This window comes from Cystoisospora suis (assembly GCF_002600585.1).
Source record: "Cystoisospora suis strain Wien I chromosome Unknown contig_6332, whole genome shotgun sequence".
Classification (NCBI taxonomy): domain Eukaryota; phylum Apicomplexa; class Conoidasida; order Eucoccidiorida; family Sarcocystidae; genus Cystoisospora; species Cystoisospora suis.
This window is the reverse complement of record NW_027159121.1, coordinates 1-16,795: the sequence shown is the minus strand read 5'-3', so window position 1 is coordinate 16,795 and position 16,795 is coordinate 1. Positions and strand designations below refer to the sequence as shown.

Genomic DNA, 16,795 nt, shown 5'->3' with positions numbered 1-16,795 from the left:
AATTCGCGGAGGCCAGCGCCGCGTGAGCAGTGATACTTACCGGAAACCTCTGCGGGCCTAGTTGTGCTGCTTTCCGTGCTTTCTGGTGTCCTCCAGCTCTCACGGCGGACCCTGGAGAAAAGCTCCAGACCTGACCGGCCGAATAGAAAAAGAACAGAGGAAGTGTCTCCTTATTCAGCCGGGGCGGCGAGCCAGCCGTCTTACCCGGCTGCTTCGGACGCATGACGTGTGCACCAGCCCAGGCGCAAATACAGTCAAGCCAGAAGGCCGGCTCGATAGGAACTTCGTGGCCTCTGAGATGCAACGCAGGCGAATACCGACCTGCGTGCAGGGAAAGTTCCTCAGTTGTCGGCGGGACAGGCCAAGGACCACAAGCTCTGATCTTCGGAAGGGGGGTGGGTGGTGTGCATCTCGTCTTTTCCGAGCTTTTGTGTGTACTGTGCAAAACGGTGTGCATACACGAGCATGTCGCCAGCCAACACCGGCGTCGCTCCGGGTCCCTTTACTCATCAGTAGAGTACAACCGAATCAGTCCGCTAGACTAGTCGGCCTGTTTGCTCCGAGTGACTTTGCGATTCTCTATTCTTATCGGTGATTGCTGTCGCGGTTGTACGTCGTACTCTTGTCCGTCCGTCAGGTGTCTCGTCACTCAAACACCTTCGGCGGGCTGGCAAGCATTGCGTGCTGTGGTTCCCGGACTCCAGTCACTGTGGTCACAGCCCGCTGGCATGTGCTCGCATTTTGTTGCGACCCCAGCCGGGACTCCCGTTCGGTGGACATGATAGTGTTGCTGACGTCCACCGCCTGCCTCCACGCCAATAGCCGCCTAAACAAGCTGCAGTTTGGGGACCACGGGTCGCACGGTAGACGCGTGCATTCATCTGTTATGGCCGGACAGTAGGGTTGCGGGCCTGCCGCGCAAGGGGCTCGGGAGTACTGTTTACGGAAGGAGCTGCAGCTTCCGCCCTTCACTTCTCTGTCGGAACTGTGAACCGCAGGTCATTATTCTGTCCGGTTCTTCAATGTAGTTGCAACCACAGTCAATGCAGGGCTGACGGAAACAGCAACACCTCGGTAGACACACTGTTATCCCGATACAAGAAGCAGAGCGCCTGGCCCTTTGGATATAGGCACCCCTGTCTTGAGCGCTCAAGTAGAGAACCGGACTCACAGACCGCCCGGCTCGCAGCTTGGCGGAGCCCCCTCCGTGTTGGTTCCGATGCCGGCACAAAGGACAACACGCTAATACTGTAGCACTGCCAGTTGTTGGAGCAGTAGGAGGCCCCGTCGGCAATATTGACGGAGCATGCTGCTGTTCGTTGGACGTCCGGAGTAAGCACTCACACGCCGCACCCGGAGAAAATCATGCCCGGCGCGTCAAACTTACAAGATCCGGTGGCAATTTCAGTCGATTATCTCGAGGCGGGCCATCTGCGCGTTGTCTCCCTGGCGGCAAAAGGGCAACTTTCGCATGCGGCAAAATCCGTGAGGCCGGTACGCGAAGCGCTGAGGAGCCTATGTATGACCCACCACACAGCAAATACGAAACACCCCTCAATGGCCGCGAGCGGCGTCAATGACAGTAGGAATTTCTGTCGTGCATGACTCCACGCCTCGGAAAAGTAAGTCGTTCAGGAGCTCTGCTAACCCGGAAACGTGGGGCACGGAAAAAGCCGGAGTGACTACGGAACGTTTCACTGGACAGGTGTGGTGTCAGGAGTACTTAGGTGCAACAACCGGGTCCCTTTCTTAGCTTACTTGTTCTACTTACTCACTCACACCTAACCATAGCTCCCGAGATGGCATCAGCCAGGAATATACATGAGACATATGCTTTCGGCGAGTGCAAGCAATACTCTGGAGGGAGGTCGGGAGTGGCGTACACACCACCTTCTCGGACCGGTGCTAAGAGGTGGCTCTCCTTGAATAGATCGAACCCATGGGGGAAACGCAGTACGCAATGTCGTCTTTCCGTTTCTTTGTCCACAGTCTCATGCAACAAGAAGGCAGCATTCTCCGAATGAAGGGCCAGCGGAACGCTAGTCGCTATCGCATAGAGTCATGAGACCTTGGGCAGAGGCAAGAACGTCTCGGTTCGGGGGCAGGTTTCTATGCGACTGGCTACATGACTTCCGACACGTTTCCCGCTTTCCCTTGCCGGGTAAAGTATTCGTACTTTGTGACGTTATATCCCCGTCTCAGTCGAAAACACGCTCAATCTTTGCTTTAGTGGTTTTCTTCTCTGTCACCGCTGCCAGAGACCACGCATTAGGTACCACTACGTGGAGACCGTACACACTGTCTTCTCTAATCTTTCCCCCAACGTGCTAGCCCGAGCGACAACGCCGACGGAGCCAGCAACTAGACGGTAACAATAATCGTCTACGTAGAGTGGCCTCAGCTCCACAAATAACTCCTCGGACCTCTTCTAGACAACTGTGAGAGTAGGGGTGTTAGCTCCTAGCGTTCGTCGTTTAGTGCGCAAACTCACCTCCAGCAGCAGCCGCCTCGTCAAGCGCTTGTCGTAGAGATGACTAAGTGCCTGACGGTAAGTGTGTAGGGAAGGTTCCTTGGCCAGCATCACAAGCTTGTCCATGGATCGCTTGCACTCCTTCGCTTTCGCGTATGTGGTGGTGATGGCACCGTGACGCAAAAGCTGAGAAATGCACGCCAGGCACGCATCGACAGAAACTTTTGTGGAAAGGGACGAAAGCTAAAACGACGGGGAGGAGAAAAAAAACCGGCCTTCTGCTATGTAATCATGCGGGTCAAGCGGACGCAGCAAGCGTCTCCGAAAATAGACAGGAACTTTTCTTGAGTTTCTCAAGCCCACCTTCCCGACGAGACCCTCAGTGTTCGGGAGACCCGGGCGGACTCCTTCAGCGTTCCCGTGACGCGCGTAGTGAGATGAACAGACACGACCCTGTAGTAACTTCTCGAGTTCAACGAGAATCCGGGCAGAGGCAGGCGCACATGGCTGATACTGGCTTCCGTGTCAGAGAGCTAACCTCGGTGCAAAGGTTGCGCAAAAGACACCGGCGGTGCCCGTGCGGCCTGCTCAACTTGCTTCGCCGCCGATTGTGGTGCGCGTGCATAGCCATGCTGCTGACATCCTCCCGAGCTCCCGTGTCCGTACTCGCGTCTGAGATCAAATAAACTCTAGGAGAAACTGCAGGAACCACCGCCTCAGCTGAGTTCAGCGCCGTTGGTCTGGCTGGTTCTCCTCCCTGTGACCGCCCTAAGTCCCCTGACCACGACGAGACTGAGACGACATCGGATCCAGGGGACGGAGTGACAACGTGCAGCATTCTCGGACCCAGTGGAGTCAACAGAGAGGAAATGGCCGTGGCACAGACGGCACTTGACGACGTCCCGGGCGTATCTAGAGTCCCTCTGCCGTCAGGATTCGTTGCCCCACGGTTGGATATTCGAATTATTCTACGCGATCCGACGGAAGAGAATGACGACCCGAAAATTGTACCGCGGTCGGATGTTGCAGATATCGTGAGCGGGCCGACGGAAGAGAATGACGACCTGCAAATGCGTGAAGGTCTCCGTGGTGGGCGCTCTGAGTCACCGGTTTCCGTGCTCCCCATACAAGGAGGGGAACTTGAGATCACTGGGACAGGAGAACCATGCAAGACAGCTGTCCCCAGTTCATCCGCTCGCAGAAGCTGACCCGGAGAAGACGCTGCGGAGGAATGTCGGATAGACGGAGGCGTTGAAATTTCGTCCCCACACCTGTCATCAGTGGGGGCCCTTTCCAGACCCTGCGTGCACCTTTCTCCCTCTTCGAGACTACACTGCAGAGAAGCGAGTGGTATAGGGCAGCCCAGGGAAGGTAGTCTTTCAATCGACCGTCGAGTCCGGAAGAAAGCAGGCGCGCATACCCCAAAACGGGCCGTAACGTTGCTGGATGCAAGTGTCAGATAACACGAAGAGAGGACTTCCCTGAGTAATGACGGAGAAAACACCGCGAAGGAGATTGACGTAGATGCCGACTGCCACGGGATGGCTCGTTGTGTAGAAGAAGACAAGAAACGACAGCGTACCCTCTCCGGCTTGAAACTCTCGCTAGGTCCGAAGAGGCTTTCAAGGCGGCTTGAAGGAATTGTGGCGCAATAAGGACGCCGAAGGGACGAAGCATCAGCGAGCGAAGGCGTAACAAGCGGTGAGCACGCTCTGCTCTCTGTCGTACGGCCAGCGCCGCGGGAGCGATCACCTCGGTGTCTCACAAACGAACAGCTTTTACAGAAAGCTACTCGGCGGGACGAAGCGTGTGTAGCGAACTCCTCAGTGCTTCTGCAACGAAGACCAGCTACTGCGAGGCCAGCAGCCGAGTGGAAAGGCATATGGACGGGAGCCGACACAGTCCGGGACAACGCAGGAGAGTGTGAAAAATAGTGGAAAGGGTGATAAACTGACGCCGAAGAGGATGTCGGTGGCGACAGGGGTAGGACAATGGCAGAAAGAGGCGGGAGTTCGGATTGCAAGAGGCCAACTGCGGTAAAAGACGAGGGTATAGGAGGTAAAGAGCAAAGGCCGGAGAAGGGACCGGGAAGATAGATTGGACGCGACGGAAACGAAATGGCCCAGCTGTTCCGCCGAACTGTTGAAGGTGAACCAGAACTGAAGAGGGCTACAGGTTTCTCGAGGACATGCATAAGAACCGCAGTAAATATGATGGTCACCCCGACTCTTCTTTGGTCGAAAGGCAGAAGGGATGCAACGGCCATGCTGGCACCGGTTTCATCATTCACGCGGACTCGAAGAGCACAACGGAAATGACAGGGTCACGGTGGCCTGTCTGCAGCTTGACTTGACAGCCGGACCACCTGAGTTTCGGAGTGTGGTGGGATCGGTGCCGGAGGCCGTGCCATACGTAAGACACATGGGGGCATAGCCATTGATTGTCTAGAAGTATCCGGACAAGGAACAGCCGGGCTGGGGGGCCCTACAAAGAGACTTGCATACAGGCGTGTGCCTATACTGTGAAGACCGCGCACTGGTGCGCATTTGTACTGCGTGTCGGTACATTGCCAAAGAGTAATCAATATAGCCTGCTAGAGTCTGCTACAGGCTAGAAAAACGTCCTATATAGTTCTCCTAGCAGCAGCGGGCACTGTGCAAATTCACACGATACACAAAATTGAGGACGTACAGACGGTCAACGTCCAACAGCGGTGCCCGCACACGTGCAGAGGAATCTTTCCCTTAGGGCGCACAACAGGACACGTTGCGAAGGTGTGAACATGGAAAGCTCCGCATGCGACCACGCACAGACAAGCTTCGACAACTCGCCTCTACGAGGCCCGGCGGAATGACAAGAAAGCTCTTGCATACCCCCTGACGCAGTTAGATGGAATGTATTTTCTCGTCTTCTCATTCTAGCGCTTTTCGCCAAGATGCTCGCTGTGAGATCCAAGGCTCTTGTCCGCTCTTGCGTGTCTCGGTTCCCTTTCTCCGGTGATGGTATCCCGATCTGCCGAGAGACGCAGTCCCACCAAGTATGGACAGTCCCTTCCCGTGTGCATGCGCATGCACGGCATTTTCAGAAAGAAGTATCGACGCTACCCCCTCGTACCTGTTCTGCAAGACTTGTCTGCATCCGGGGCGGCTCCACTAGCGACTCACAGGAAAAAGATAATGCGTCTTGCGGTTGCCGTCTTCTTCTTTTCATTTGCGGCTCTGCTCGTGCTGCTCAGGGGACTTTTCTTAGCCGGCTTGATACGCATCGACTAGCTCTGCTTTTGTCGCTCGAGGCGGTTTTCCTTGGCTGCCGTTGTAGCCCGAGGAGATCTGTTCTGCTTCGTTGTGTGTCGGGGGAGAGCTCGGATAAAGAACGAAGAATGTTGCATACAGTGGGTTTGCGTCTGGCTTGCGTGGGCCCCGCCGGGTTTTGTTCCTAGCAATGCGCAATAGCCGGTGAAGCTCCGTCGGTCTCAGCGTTCATCTAGTAGGGCACCGCACATGCCTGCGGTGGGTAGTGTATCTGAGGTTGGTTGCTTTAGTGTTCATTTTTCTCACTCTAAGAAATATAATTACTCAGGAACCAAGTCAAGGCACAACTGCTGTTGTATCGTTGGACGAGGTAGAACGAAGATTTCTTCCTGTGCGCAGCCGCCTACCAGCAGGAACCACTGTCAGGTGTCTTGAAGTGGTTCTCACGTCATTTCTGATGCTTGCAAGGGAGCAGGCAGCTTGCAGCTCTTCTCTGGACAACGAATTTTCTTTTTTCCCATTCTTCGTCCGGAACTTCAACGGATGTGAGAAGAACGCATTCTTGTGTGGGGCCTTATTGCCCGCCTCACGTTATTTGTCCCCTTTCCCACGTCCCGGTAGCCTTTCTCGGACAGCGGCGAGGCGGCCTTGCCCCCGCCAAGGGGCGTGCAATCACCTCACGTGGGGGAGGTCTGGTTGTCTACTCCAACTTCTTCCTCCAGAGTCCACGACTCGGTGACTCAGTACTACAACGTCTCACATTCCGCATTACGGGGTTGCCGTCTGCCTGCCTAGTTGTCCACTTCGTCTTTCTTCTGAGCCCACGACTCAGTGACTCAGTACAGCGAGACCGGCGTGGCATGCGAGGTTGCCCTTTGCCTTCTTTCAGCGGTCTTCACCTAGGGCAGTCCACTAGCTTCTGCAGCGCCGTCTGTTGTATAGTCAGTCATAGGGGTTTTATCGTACGCTCTTTTCGCGTGACTCTCATGTAGTGGCTAGGGTTGTTCGCTCTGCTCTATCACTTTCTTCGCACATTTTGCTTTCTCCGTTGTCGTCTTCGGGAGAGAAGGAGTGGGGCAAAACTACATCTTCCCTGTGACTTTTTCGCGCACTCGTAAGCACATATGCTTGGAGGATGCTGCACTTTTTGTGTTGACATACATACGCGATCAACGCGTCTCAAACTGTTCGAAGACGTTTCCTCGTGTAGCTCTTTTGGTTAAGAGGTCTGCCGTGTCTTTCTCTCACACTGTCTTTTCACCTTGAGAGAAAATGAGCGTTGCCTCCCAGTCTAGTGGGCGAATAGAGGCGGGGGGAGACAATACTACCGCTCCCTCCTCGGATGTGCCTCAATCAGCTGCGGCCGCTGTTGCGGCTGCGGCGCCTCCTGCTGATAGTCCCGGAGCCTTGGCGGCTGCAGATCTACAAGCAGCATACACGCTTGGACAACAACACGAGAATGAACTTACTCAGCAGCTGCTTCAGGAGCAGGTGAGGGCTTCTGGTTTTCTCGTCTCGTTTGCGCGTGGGATGAAGGGTTAGATAGAGAGCGAACCGGAGACGTCACGCGTGCGCGGTGGTCGACTACATTCGTGGCTTAGGCTTTGCGACCCGTGAGGGTGTGTTTTGTATGCGGGTGTGTTCGTTTCTCGAGACTGTGTGTTGAGTATCGTGCATAGATATACAGTTTCAGGCTAAAGGATGGAACAACCGGTTACCAAAGAGCGGCCTTCCGTGTTGTTGGGAAAGTCGTTTCTCTGGAAGATGCCGGTACAGCGGCTGTCATGGAAGCAGCTTTCTTCTCTGCTTCGCCACGTGCTTGCCTGTTTCTGTACCGTCACCGTGGCTTGTCGCGTGCGCTGGCGGGGAATCTAACTTCTCTGGAGTGCGTACGAGGTTAAGATAGAAAGTTGGCGTCACCCCCCCTTGTCTGTTTGATGCTTGTCTGTTTTCCCGTCTCCTACGGACGTCCTGACAGGGTTGGCAAAAGGAGAAAATTGTTGCAGCATTCAACCGACTCACCGAGGCCCGCGCAGGTGTTATACGCAGAAAAGGCAGTAGTAGGCGAGAGGGGGGGGAGGCCGGGGCCTCGTGCTTTCACTGAGGTGCTGGGTTTGTTGTGGAGGGGCATTTTGAACACTTTGGGATTCGTTTTTCTCCTTGCGCGTACTGACCATCGTGCTTAGTCAGCCCTGCTCATCCATCACCCGTACATCCGATGTGAAGCTGTTGGCCATCGCTGAGATCTATATACTGAGGCACATACAGGCCTCATTTCAACACGTCCGTTCTATGTGTGCTGGTCATCGTCATTGTGTGGGTGTTGCAACAGACACACAGTCGCTGCAAGTGTTTTTTCATCCGTGCCCCCGCATAGGTAGACACTGAAGTGCCTGTGTAGGCAGCATGGACTTAGAAACGCGTATGCCCCAGGGGGTACATGTGACAGACAAATGTAGATTTTCGCTATGTTGCCAGGAGAGCAGGAGGCAAAGTCATAGTAGAGAAACTTTCTCTAGGCCATCTCGCTGGTTTTTCCCTCGACATCTGGCGGGGGCTGTGCCTCACAATCGCGGTAGTGAGTACACTTGTCCCACTCACTCACGGGCCAGCGGTATCTCCCCGGACATGTTGTCACGTCTTCAACTTCTGAGTATGCCTGTGCCGTCCGGGCACCTTCAGTGCGTACGACGATTTTCCGCGCCATGTCACGCTCCTCAGCGCTACAAGGGTGGACTGTGAATCGCTTTCCCGTCCTCTTTTTCCTCCAGCGTGATGATGCTCTCGAGTGACTATTCATGGTTAGCGCACCCGAGTTGACAGTGGGGGGATGTGCGTTCAGCCGCTCCTTATTTTGTCGACTGCCTGTGTTTTGACAATAATACCAGGCAGCGCAGAAGTGTTTGTTTTGTTGGTGATTGGTGGCGTGTATGGAGGTTGGACGTTCTGCTTTTGAACTCGTGTCAGCTCGCCTTCATTCCTTGGCATTCTCTGAGGATGTCTCTTTTCCCTCTCCCCCGCTTCGCTGTCGGCGGCCGTTGTAGCGCTGTATTTAGTTTCGCGGGAGCCCGCTGACGTGAGAATCGATAGGCCAGAGTACACCGGACGCCGTCGTGCGCCCTTGCACCGTTTCGTCCCTGCCCGGATACAGATGCCCTCGTGCCTCAGTGACATACCGCAAGTACGTTCGGCTGACACCGATGATCCAGCGTGCCCTCGGGCTTTGGTGATTTCGGCTCTTCTTTTTCCTGCTTCTGGGTTCTGCAGCGCTCTGCTGTGTCTTGCGGCCCTCGAATGTAATCGGGAAACTGAAGACCCTGGATGCCTTTGACTACAAAATTTACTGCGCTATTGAACAAGCAGGGACGGCAGGTAGGAGTAGCTCTTGCGCCGCGTGAAAAAAGTCATCAGCTTGGTACGGACATCAGTGTGGTGTACGCATAACGTTGATGAGCTTTTCTTCGTGCCCGAGTGCTATCCGTCCGCTGTGCTGAGCGTTACACGTTCTGGCACTGCACACGTGTCTGTCTGTGAAGTCTGATAGTAGTTATCCGCGGGTGCACAAGCACAACCGGTAGCTCTTGAGACCAAATGAGGTTCCATTCTTACGGGTTTGGAGGGAAGTTTTCTGGAGCCTGTTCTTAGAGTTCTCTTTTTCATCTCCTTATCACCCAGCGGTAAACATTGCCATCAACCGGAGACGCGGCGGAGAGACGATTTGGGAGCCTCTGTTGCTCCACCTCTATATTGAGATGTAATAGGCTTTTGACTTTTGCTAGAATAGTCTTGTTTTTTCCTGGTAAACATAAAATCAATCTAGTCGAGTCCTGGTAAGGTTTGTTGCGTTACAGTCAGGCGAAGTCTGCTGCGGGATCGCGGAAGACCCAGCAGTTCCGGGCCATCAGCCTCGTCCCGCGGGCATTGCCACACCCTGGGCGTGGTCCCACAGAGTCCCACGCCGGGCAAGGCCCCGCATCCGAGGCTGAGAGCAAGACAGTTTTTTCAGAGACTGTGGAGGTGGTTGTCCGATCTGTGACGGGGCGCCTCGCTGTCTCCATGTTTTCCGTACTCGACAGAAAAGAGTACCTTGCGAGATCTGTCTGAACCAAGGGGTACGCCAGCTGTGCCTGAAGCTTCGATTTGTGATGTTCTAAAAACAGGTGTGTGGACTGCAGACCTGCGCAAGAACACGGGACTCCAAACGCACATCATCCAGCGCAGCGTGAAGCAGCTGTGCGATTTCCTGAAGCTGATCAAGCCGGTGAAAAGCATACACGTGAAAAATCGGAAGATGTACATTCTTTCCCACCTCGAGCCGGCCAAGGAAGTCAGTATTTGTTTGGAGCAACACCAAGACTGCTGTGTCTTGAAGCTAGGAACCTCTGCGTAGCTGACCACGCTGCTCTTTGCAAACTGTATGAAATTGCCAGTGTTGGAAATCGGTTGCTTTAGTGCGGTCGATATGCTTTTCACAGATCGCAGGAGGTTCCTTCTACAGCAACGGCGAGTTCAACGAGCATCTTGTGGAGGTCAGCTGACGTCCGTTGCGTACGGCGCACACCGGAGAGGGCACGTTACTGTTTTCCTCGGGCGATGAATATGCAGTATGCATTGTGCGTTGTTCGCGTTTCCTTGGGCAGTTGTTCCGTGCGGTTCGCCTTCCCTCGCCTTGCTGGGGCTGTGGGTGTATGCAACCTCATTCCCGCTTCTGGTTGCGAGTTGCCTGCAGCATTTGCGGTCGCAAACACGCACCTTTCTACAAAACGCTGGGACGGCGACATTCCAGGCTCTAGCGGCGTACACGCGGAGCAGTGGTAGGGTCTTTGAAAGGTTTCTGATCCGAGACCCCCAAGCAATCGAAAGAAGCTCTCTTGCGTCTATACTGTCGATCATGTCCCCCGACTTGCCTCATTTCGAGTGGATGTTTTTCATCGCCGTGGTAACAAGTTCTGTACAGGAAGCTCGTATCGATTTTTGCGTGTGTCTGAAGAACGGCTCGGGATGTGCGAAGTACTGTAGGCCCTGCATGCCCTTGCTGGACTTCCACAATATGAGATGACCAAAGGCTTCCGGCCTTGGCTCCGGAGGTTTGTTTCCATGCGTGTGAGGCACTCTCTCGCTTTTACAGGGGAACTGAGTGGCGCGACCTTCAGTGATGAAGACTTGGAGAAGGTGCTTAACAGCCTGGAGTTCGAACAGAAGATCTGTCGTGTCCCGACCTTGGGGCAGCCCACGTTCGTAGTAAGGCGCGCCACCCTTGTGCCCGTACTACTGAAGACTCATTCTGAGCCGACGTAGAGTGGTGTAGTGCCCAATGTGTGTTGCAGGAAAGGGTCTGTTTGGTGGTGCTGGCTGGGAGTTGCGAGTAGACAAATCAAACCTATCCTGTCCCTAGTATGGGGTCGAAACAAGAAGATAGAACAGCACGAACAATAGTAGAGACAACGATACGAAACCGCCGGCCTAGGTACGATCATCTCAGTTTCGATAGAGTCGCGTAAGTGGCCTGCACAGCACCAGCGGCTAATCACAAAGTTCACAAAGGGAAAGACTACGCTGGATATTTGCTCGAACCTCCACTGAGTGCCGTGTCTCTTCTTAGTGGTCTCCCGGTCGCGACTCGTCTACGTACGAACGAGAAGAGCAATAGCTGCGAAGCCAGATAGTCTTTGTTACTTCATGGACTGGCTGGAGGAGGTGACGGCAACGTCGATGTTTTTCTGGGAGAAGCACAAGTGTCAAGCTTTGGCCGTCATCGAAAGCCGTCCTTCGTCGATGGCATTGACTTGCAGTCTCTTGTGCCGTTGTTTTTTACCCAGTGGAGTAAGTTCCCCTCCTTGTACAATCCGGCGAGCCTGCCGTGCAGCACTTGTCCGGTCAAGAACTCCTGCTACCGACGCCCTGAGAATAAGATCTCTCCGGCAAACTGCGATTACTTCTCCTACTGGCTTGGGCTGGACTTTGAGGTCAGTTCAGTCGACGTCTATGGAGCGGGGGCGAGACGCAGTGTTTTGTCCGAGGACTGACCAGAGTTGAGGGTGTTCCATGTGCGCTCTGCACTTAGATTCTCCGTGGTCACTTCAAGTACCTGGCAAGATGTGAGCGGGTGGTCACAGACAACCTCGGGGGCTTGGGGGGGCACCGTTTCATTGACGGCTTGCAGTTGTATTGCCCGTATCTCTCTTAAGCTTTAACATGACACCCATCCACGAGAGTTCTTGCTGAGTGGTTTTGACTGCTTCAGCTCGGGTTTGTGCAACGGGCGCAACAGCTCGCGTCCCTTCCGGCAACTAGGCTCGGGTTTGAAAACTGTACCTTCCCGGGTCCACACGGGAACGGAACACGGTGCCTGCGGGAGCGGCTCCTCACAAAGGAAACGTTTTTTGTCTGCAGCTCTATGCTCCAGAAGGCAGAACGCCGGGGGACATGCGGGTACTTCGTTAGTCGGGAGCAGCTGTTCTCATAGAGGACAGCCCAGCTATCTAGGACCGCTTTCAACCAGTGGCTTGGGTGCCTTCTGCAAACTTCAGGGCTCCGGGTATAGGAGGCAAACTCCTCAAGTACTGCATGCAGTACAGTTGTGGTGCCGCCTTCTGACCGTCGGGCTGCAGAGTTTTGTCCGACACAGGTGCTTGTGACCGAGGCTTCGTGTCATGTGCTTGGGGCCTGGTCTTCGTGTGCTGTGCTCCTTGGACAGATTGACGCAGGCAGCGAGGCCGACAACGCTGCTGAGGCCAAAGCAGCCCAAGCCGGGGAGTGAACTCAAGGACCCGCAGCGGTAACAGTGATCTTTCTTGAAGAGCTCTGTATGGGCCAGCAGAGGTTCTCAGTGTTTGGCGAATCCCGTATCAGTGGAAGGACTGCCTCCGGGAATGCTAGAAGCACTCCGAGCCTTTCGCCGTTGACGACGCCACGAGATCGTGTTGCCGAATAAAGAGAGTGCTTACGCTAGAAAGGCTGACTTGGTTTCTCTTGTCGCGTCCGTTTTTACCTCAGCAGTTCGCGACGCCTTTACTGCTTCGACGTTTGGGCTTGCCACACCGCGTTGTATCAGGTCTCCTGCGCCTGGTGTATCGTGTTATTGTAGGCTGTAATTCAGGTCAACGCGATGTGCAAATAGTCTCATTGTGGTTTCAGCCCTGGGTGCTATGCACACGCCTTGCGCTGGGGCGGAGCCGCTATGGGGTTCCGGTGGCAGGCAACAAGAACTGCCCCCCAGCTCATGGGCTCCGAGCGGGATGGCCATACACACCGATCTGGTGATACAGCTGCGGGGAGTGTCGAAGATGGCAAGAATTGTTTATGTGGAGAGGGCTGGGCAGTGAATGAGATAGCTAGTGGTGGAGAAATGAGATGAAGCTCCTTCTCTGGTTCCGCCTCGCTATCATAGGCCAAAACGGAGAACACACGGTGCCTTTGCGGTGCTGGTCCTAGCGCCAACCAGCCACTGACTGGACCGGAGGTCTCCTTGTCTGCTTTTAGCCAATCCACGCAGACAGCGGCCAAACAGGCCTCATCAGTATGGATCCACCGTCGGACTGCCCGTGCAAGGGCAAGCGTGTGTGGGCTCGTAGGGCCCGCGTGACGCCACACCGTTTCGACGAGAAATTCTGCATCACTGCAAATGAAAACGTAGCCGCCTCCTCCGGCAAGTCGGTAGAGGGAGTTAGGTTTGCGTCAGACCGAGCAAGTGCCGAGAGATCGTATCGGGTGGACATCGTCCTCACGCAACGCCATCGGCACAGTTTACTTAGGCTACAGCAGGAGCGTCAGCCGACGGTCAGAACGATGTCCTCTGTGCAGACTAGCCCAGGCGTGCCGAAGCTAAGAAGGAAGTCTCGAGCCCTTTGTGCTGGCTACGCAACATTTCTGCCTCATCCAACTCGCTTTAACACAAGCGGCACGCACCCCACAGCTGTCATAGTGCTGGTGAGCTGCCGTCCTGTTTAGGACAACCGAGAAAGTAGCCTGCCACTTCCCCCAGAAGCGATGAAAAACACGGAGAAGGAAAGGCCCCGCTCGCGGCGTTCAGCTTCACGCTGGAGACTTCGGAGTCAGTTTAGTGCAGTTACGCGTGCCCGTCCGGACTTCTCTGCGAATAACGACGGCACATCCGCCGGCAACGCTACCCTTGCCTGCTGTTCCACTGCACGCATCACGACCTCTGAACGAATAGCACTCGGTCCCACGGAACTGTCGTGGGCTCAGGCCAGCCCTTGTGGCGTTCTCTGCCCACGGGTGCCACTTCAGAAGCAAAGAACCTAGTCGAGAATGGCAGCGCCAGTGTTCGTCGCATAAACGTTCAGGACGGTTTGCCTGACGCCTAAACGTGTCCGCCTCAGCACCGAAAGATTAGTTACCAGCGATCAGATACTTCAGTTCAGTTTGATATTGGAGGCGGCAGTTTTGACAACAACCGTCGCGCCTGTCCACCCAAGACTGACTCGCAGATCCGAGCAACCCTACAGCAGCATACGCAATGAATACGGATCTGGACATGGCTAAGCCTTCAAGGACCCCTGAGAACCTCTCAGCCGAGGGAACACTGACGGAGCTCTCACAGTGGTCTCTTCCAGAGCCTCTCGGAAGAAAAGCTCTCAACGCCTAGCTTCTCGTGATTGTCTGGTTTGGACACCCGGGGCGCTACAGGTGGACGGCTGATCAAGGAAGTGCAAGCGCAACAGAATCGCGAAGCCAACTATTCGACCTTCTTCCGGAACGAGCAGCCCTCTGTCAACTTGCACTTGCCGCCCGTTGGCTGGCAGAGCATGATGTTGCAACTGCGCATCACACAGAAGACACACTTGCACACACGTCGAGTGCGTTTTCCGCCGGCGACCCGGCAGCAGTGACGTCCTACTCCCGCACCTGACCTGAGAGTTTGACACGTACTGGAGAGGCAATAATGCACTATCACCCGCGCCCACTACTGTAGCCGATTCATGCAGAAAAAAAAAACTCTAGCAGGCAGTACCGAAGTCACTTCACTTCGCGCGCCGACATGAACGCTAACACAGCTGAGCTACTCTAAAAAACTAAAGCAACTCCCAGCAACCACCTCGAGAATGTTGCCAGCTCGGTGATTTCAGCCCACGCGGCCACACCAGCAGTGCAGAAGCGTACCATGGAAAACCAAGAACACGCCTATCACATCGCACAGTCACTCGCACAACACACCCACAATCGCATCCGCGGAGCAATGCATGTAACAGCAGGCTGCTCCGAAGACTGTCAACAACGGAGTGCAGACAGCAGAATACAGAGAAAAAGATCCACAGCATTCTGTAGACAGTCAAAAAAGGTCGACGTTTGAGCCCCACAAAGTAGGGAGACCCCCGGCGCAACTCAGTGGGGATGAAGGGCAGAGTGGGGAAAACTCTACTCAGCCGCGCGGAGAAGCCGGCTCTATAGGCTGTGAATTTGACAATTTACCTGCCACACAAGACGACGGTCTGCGCGTGAGAAAAGACAGTGGTAATCTGTAGGCAACCGGGGCATTTGACGTCCATGAAGAAAGAGTTCGGATTGGGAATAAGCCGCTTAAGCTTATGCTTTGTCGCCTCGACCTTCGGGTCGGGATGCAGCAGATCGATCTCCATCGTGAAGAGAAAAGGAAGAGGCTTAGCACGGAGGCATTCAGACACAAGGAGAGAGAAGAGAGAGGAAAAACGACCGCCCGACTTCTTTTATAATGGGCCGTAGCCTGTGCAGACTCCCCTCTCAGAGCGCACGGCTCTCCGATTGCCACAGCGCATAGCCCTCTCTCGCTGCCACCATGCAGCTGCTTGTCCAAGCAAAATCCTCGGCATCTCTCCGGGCGGCATGCGCTTGTTATTCGAGTAAAGTGCGAGCGGCGCTGCGTACCCCACTGGCAGGCATGCCGTCCACCAAGGACAGACGTAGTGTCAACGGTAACCTGGGAAAGTAGGTGAGAACCAAAAAGCGACTTTCAACGCAAAGCAGCCTGTGAGGAGTGGTTCCTTAGCGGCATCTGTTTCTCCCGTCGCGCGCCGGGCTCCCGGCTCCACTTTTTCTGGGTGCGTTCCAGATAGAGTCCTACAGCATATCGTGAACCCCCACTTTGACTTTTTGGCGAACTGGCATGCAAGCCTGTCGCAGGTTGCTGCATGGCCACATACAAGTGCTCGCAATCATTCTTGTTTTCCGTACGTGTTTTCTTTCGTCCGCGCGGCGAGACAATCGGGGTGACCTCGCTTGCCGGGTGACTGCTTGCTGTGCGATAGGTGGCTTTTCGGAGCGTGTTATTGTTGCCGTAGCTCTCCAACTTGCTAGTCAGTGCGACACTCTGGCGGTAGCGACTTCACACCGCTCCGTGAGACGCGTCATGTTTTTCGTATGTGGCTCGGCGTGGACCTATAGCGTCGGAAGGAACGAGGTCAAGTCTTAGGATCTAGCAGTGCTCGCGGCTGTTTGTAGAAGGTCTTGGCTCTCCGGTCGGGGGTTGCCGTCTTGTTGCCAAAATGATCATTCCGGTCCGCTGTTTCACCTGCGGAAAGGTGATCGGGCACCTCTGGGATAAATGGATTGATTTGCTGGATGACGACAAAGCGGAAGGGTACGTACGACAGTATCTCCGGCTTCTCTACTGGTAGCTCCCGTGGAACGTGGTAACGAAGGCTTGAGTTGACGGCTCCTTTTCTCAGGACCGTGCCACACTTTCTGTTCTTTTCTGAAGCTCCAATCCAGGGAAACTCGCAAGCGCGTGAAGCCGTGTGGGTGCTAGTTGTTATGTGGAATCGGTGTAATGCTCAGATGGTCGTCTTTTTTTGGGGGGGGGGGTTTTGCGCCGTTGTGGAACAACCGCGCCGGTGGTCAGCATTTACTGGTGCCAGTCGATCCTGCCCTACTCGATCCTGGCTGGTGTTAGCCGTCATATGTGTACGGTGCCAGTTGAAATTCGCAGACGTGTGTGTTTACAGTAGGGCGCCGGGATGACTACGTCGGGAAGACACAGCTCTAGCTTGGGGGTTCCCGTAGTTGTAGGCAGCATTTTCTTGAAGACAGCGTAAGGCGGGACAGACAGATCATGGCTTCAAGAAAATGCTGCCTACAA

The 16,795-nt window shown here is 54.8% G+C and overlaps 4 protein-coding genes across 4 annotated transcripts; 2 read left to right on the top strand and 2 right to left on the bottom strand.

Annotated features, from left to right (window-relative positions):
- Positions 1–40: 40 nt before the first annotated feature.
- On the bottom strand, positions 41–5,405 carry CSUI_009923 (50s ribosomal protein l17; the record flags this gene model as incomplete). Its single annotated transcript, XM_068070032.1, has 3 exons — positions 3,009–5,405; positions 2,492–2,656; positions 41–130 (listed from the first exon to the last, which is right to left on the bottom strand). Coding segments are annotated over exons 1-3 (1,983 nt in total), but the record flags the coding sequence as incomplete, so codon positions are not given.
- Positions 5,406–5,636: 231 nt separating this feature from the next.
- On the top strand, positions 5,637–13,177 carry CSUI_009922 (dna-directed rna polymerases 39 kda). The gene is made up of 10 exons (XM_068070031.1): positions 5,637–7,212; positions 7,700–7,781; positions 8,989–9,093; positions 9,882–10,048; positions 10,197–10,250; positions 10,451–10,535; positions 10,850–10,986; positions 11,541–11,687; positions 12,419–12,527; positions 12,809–13,177. The coding sequence occupies exons 1-9, from the start codon at positions 6,994–6,996 to the stop codon at positions 12,479–12,481; spliced, it is 1,059 nt and encodes a 352-aa protein (XP_067917994.1). The 5' UTR covers positions 5,637–6,993; the 3' UTR covers positions 12,482–12,527; positions 12,809–13,177.
- Positions 13,178–14,209: 1,032 nt separating this feature from the next.
- CSUI_009921 (40s ribosomal protein s27) lies at positions 14,210–15,803 on the bottom strand. The gene is made up of 2 exons (XM_068070030.1): positions 15,154–15,803; positions 14,210–14,501 (listed from the first exon to the last, which is right to left on the bottom strand). Exons 1-2 carry the CDS (start codon positions 15,318–15,320, stop codon positions 14,420–14,422), a joined length of 249 nt encoding a protein of 82 aa, XP_067917993.1. The 5' UTR covers positions 15,321–15,803; the 3' UTR covers positions 14,210–14,419.
- Positions 15,068–16,761, top strand: CSUI_009920 (uncharacterized protein). The gene has a single exon (XM_068070029.1). It carries the CDS (start codon positions 15,824–15,826, stop codon positions 16,127–16,129), a length of 306 nt encoding a protein of 101 aa, XP_067917992.1. The 5' UTR covers positions 15,068–15,823; the 3' UTR covers positions 16,130–16,761.
- Positions 16,762–16,795: the final 34 nt, after the last annotated feature.

Bases quoted from the DNA above. Each gene is read 5' to 3' on its own strand.
- CSUI_009921 (XM_068070030.1), bottom strand. From the start codon at position 15,320: ATGGAGATCGATCTGCTGCATCCCGACCCGAAGGTCGAGGCGACAAAG. The intron at 14,502-15,153 runs GTAAATTGTCAA...TGTGATGCGCAG, and splicing joins ACCGTCGTCTTGTGTGGCAG to TTGCAACATCATGCTCTGCC.
- CSUI_009922 (XM_068070031.1), top strand. From the start codon at position 6,994: ATGAGCGTTGCCTCCCAGTCTAGTGGGCGAATAGAGGCGGGGGGAGAC. The intron at 7,213-7,699 runs GTGAGGGCTTCT...ACGTCCTGACAG, and splicing joins AGCAGCTGCTTCAGGAGCAG to GGTTGGCAAAAGGAGAAAAT. The intron at 10,536-10,849 runs GTAGGGTCTTTG...TCGCTTTTACAG, and splicing joins GGCGTACACGCGGAGCAGTG to GGGAACTGAGTGGCGCGACC.
- CSUI_009920 (XM_068070029.1), top strand. From the start codon at position 15,824: ATGCAAGCCTGTCGCAGGTTGCTGCATGGCCACATACAAGTGCTCGCA.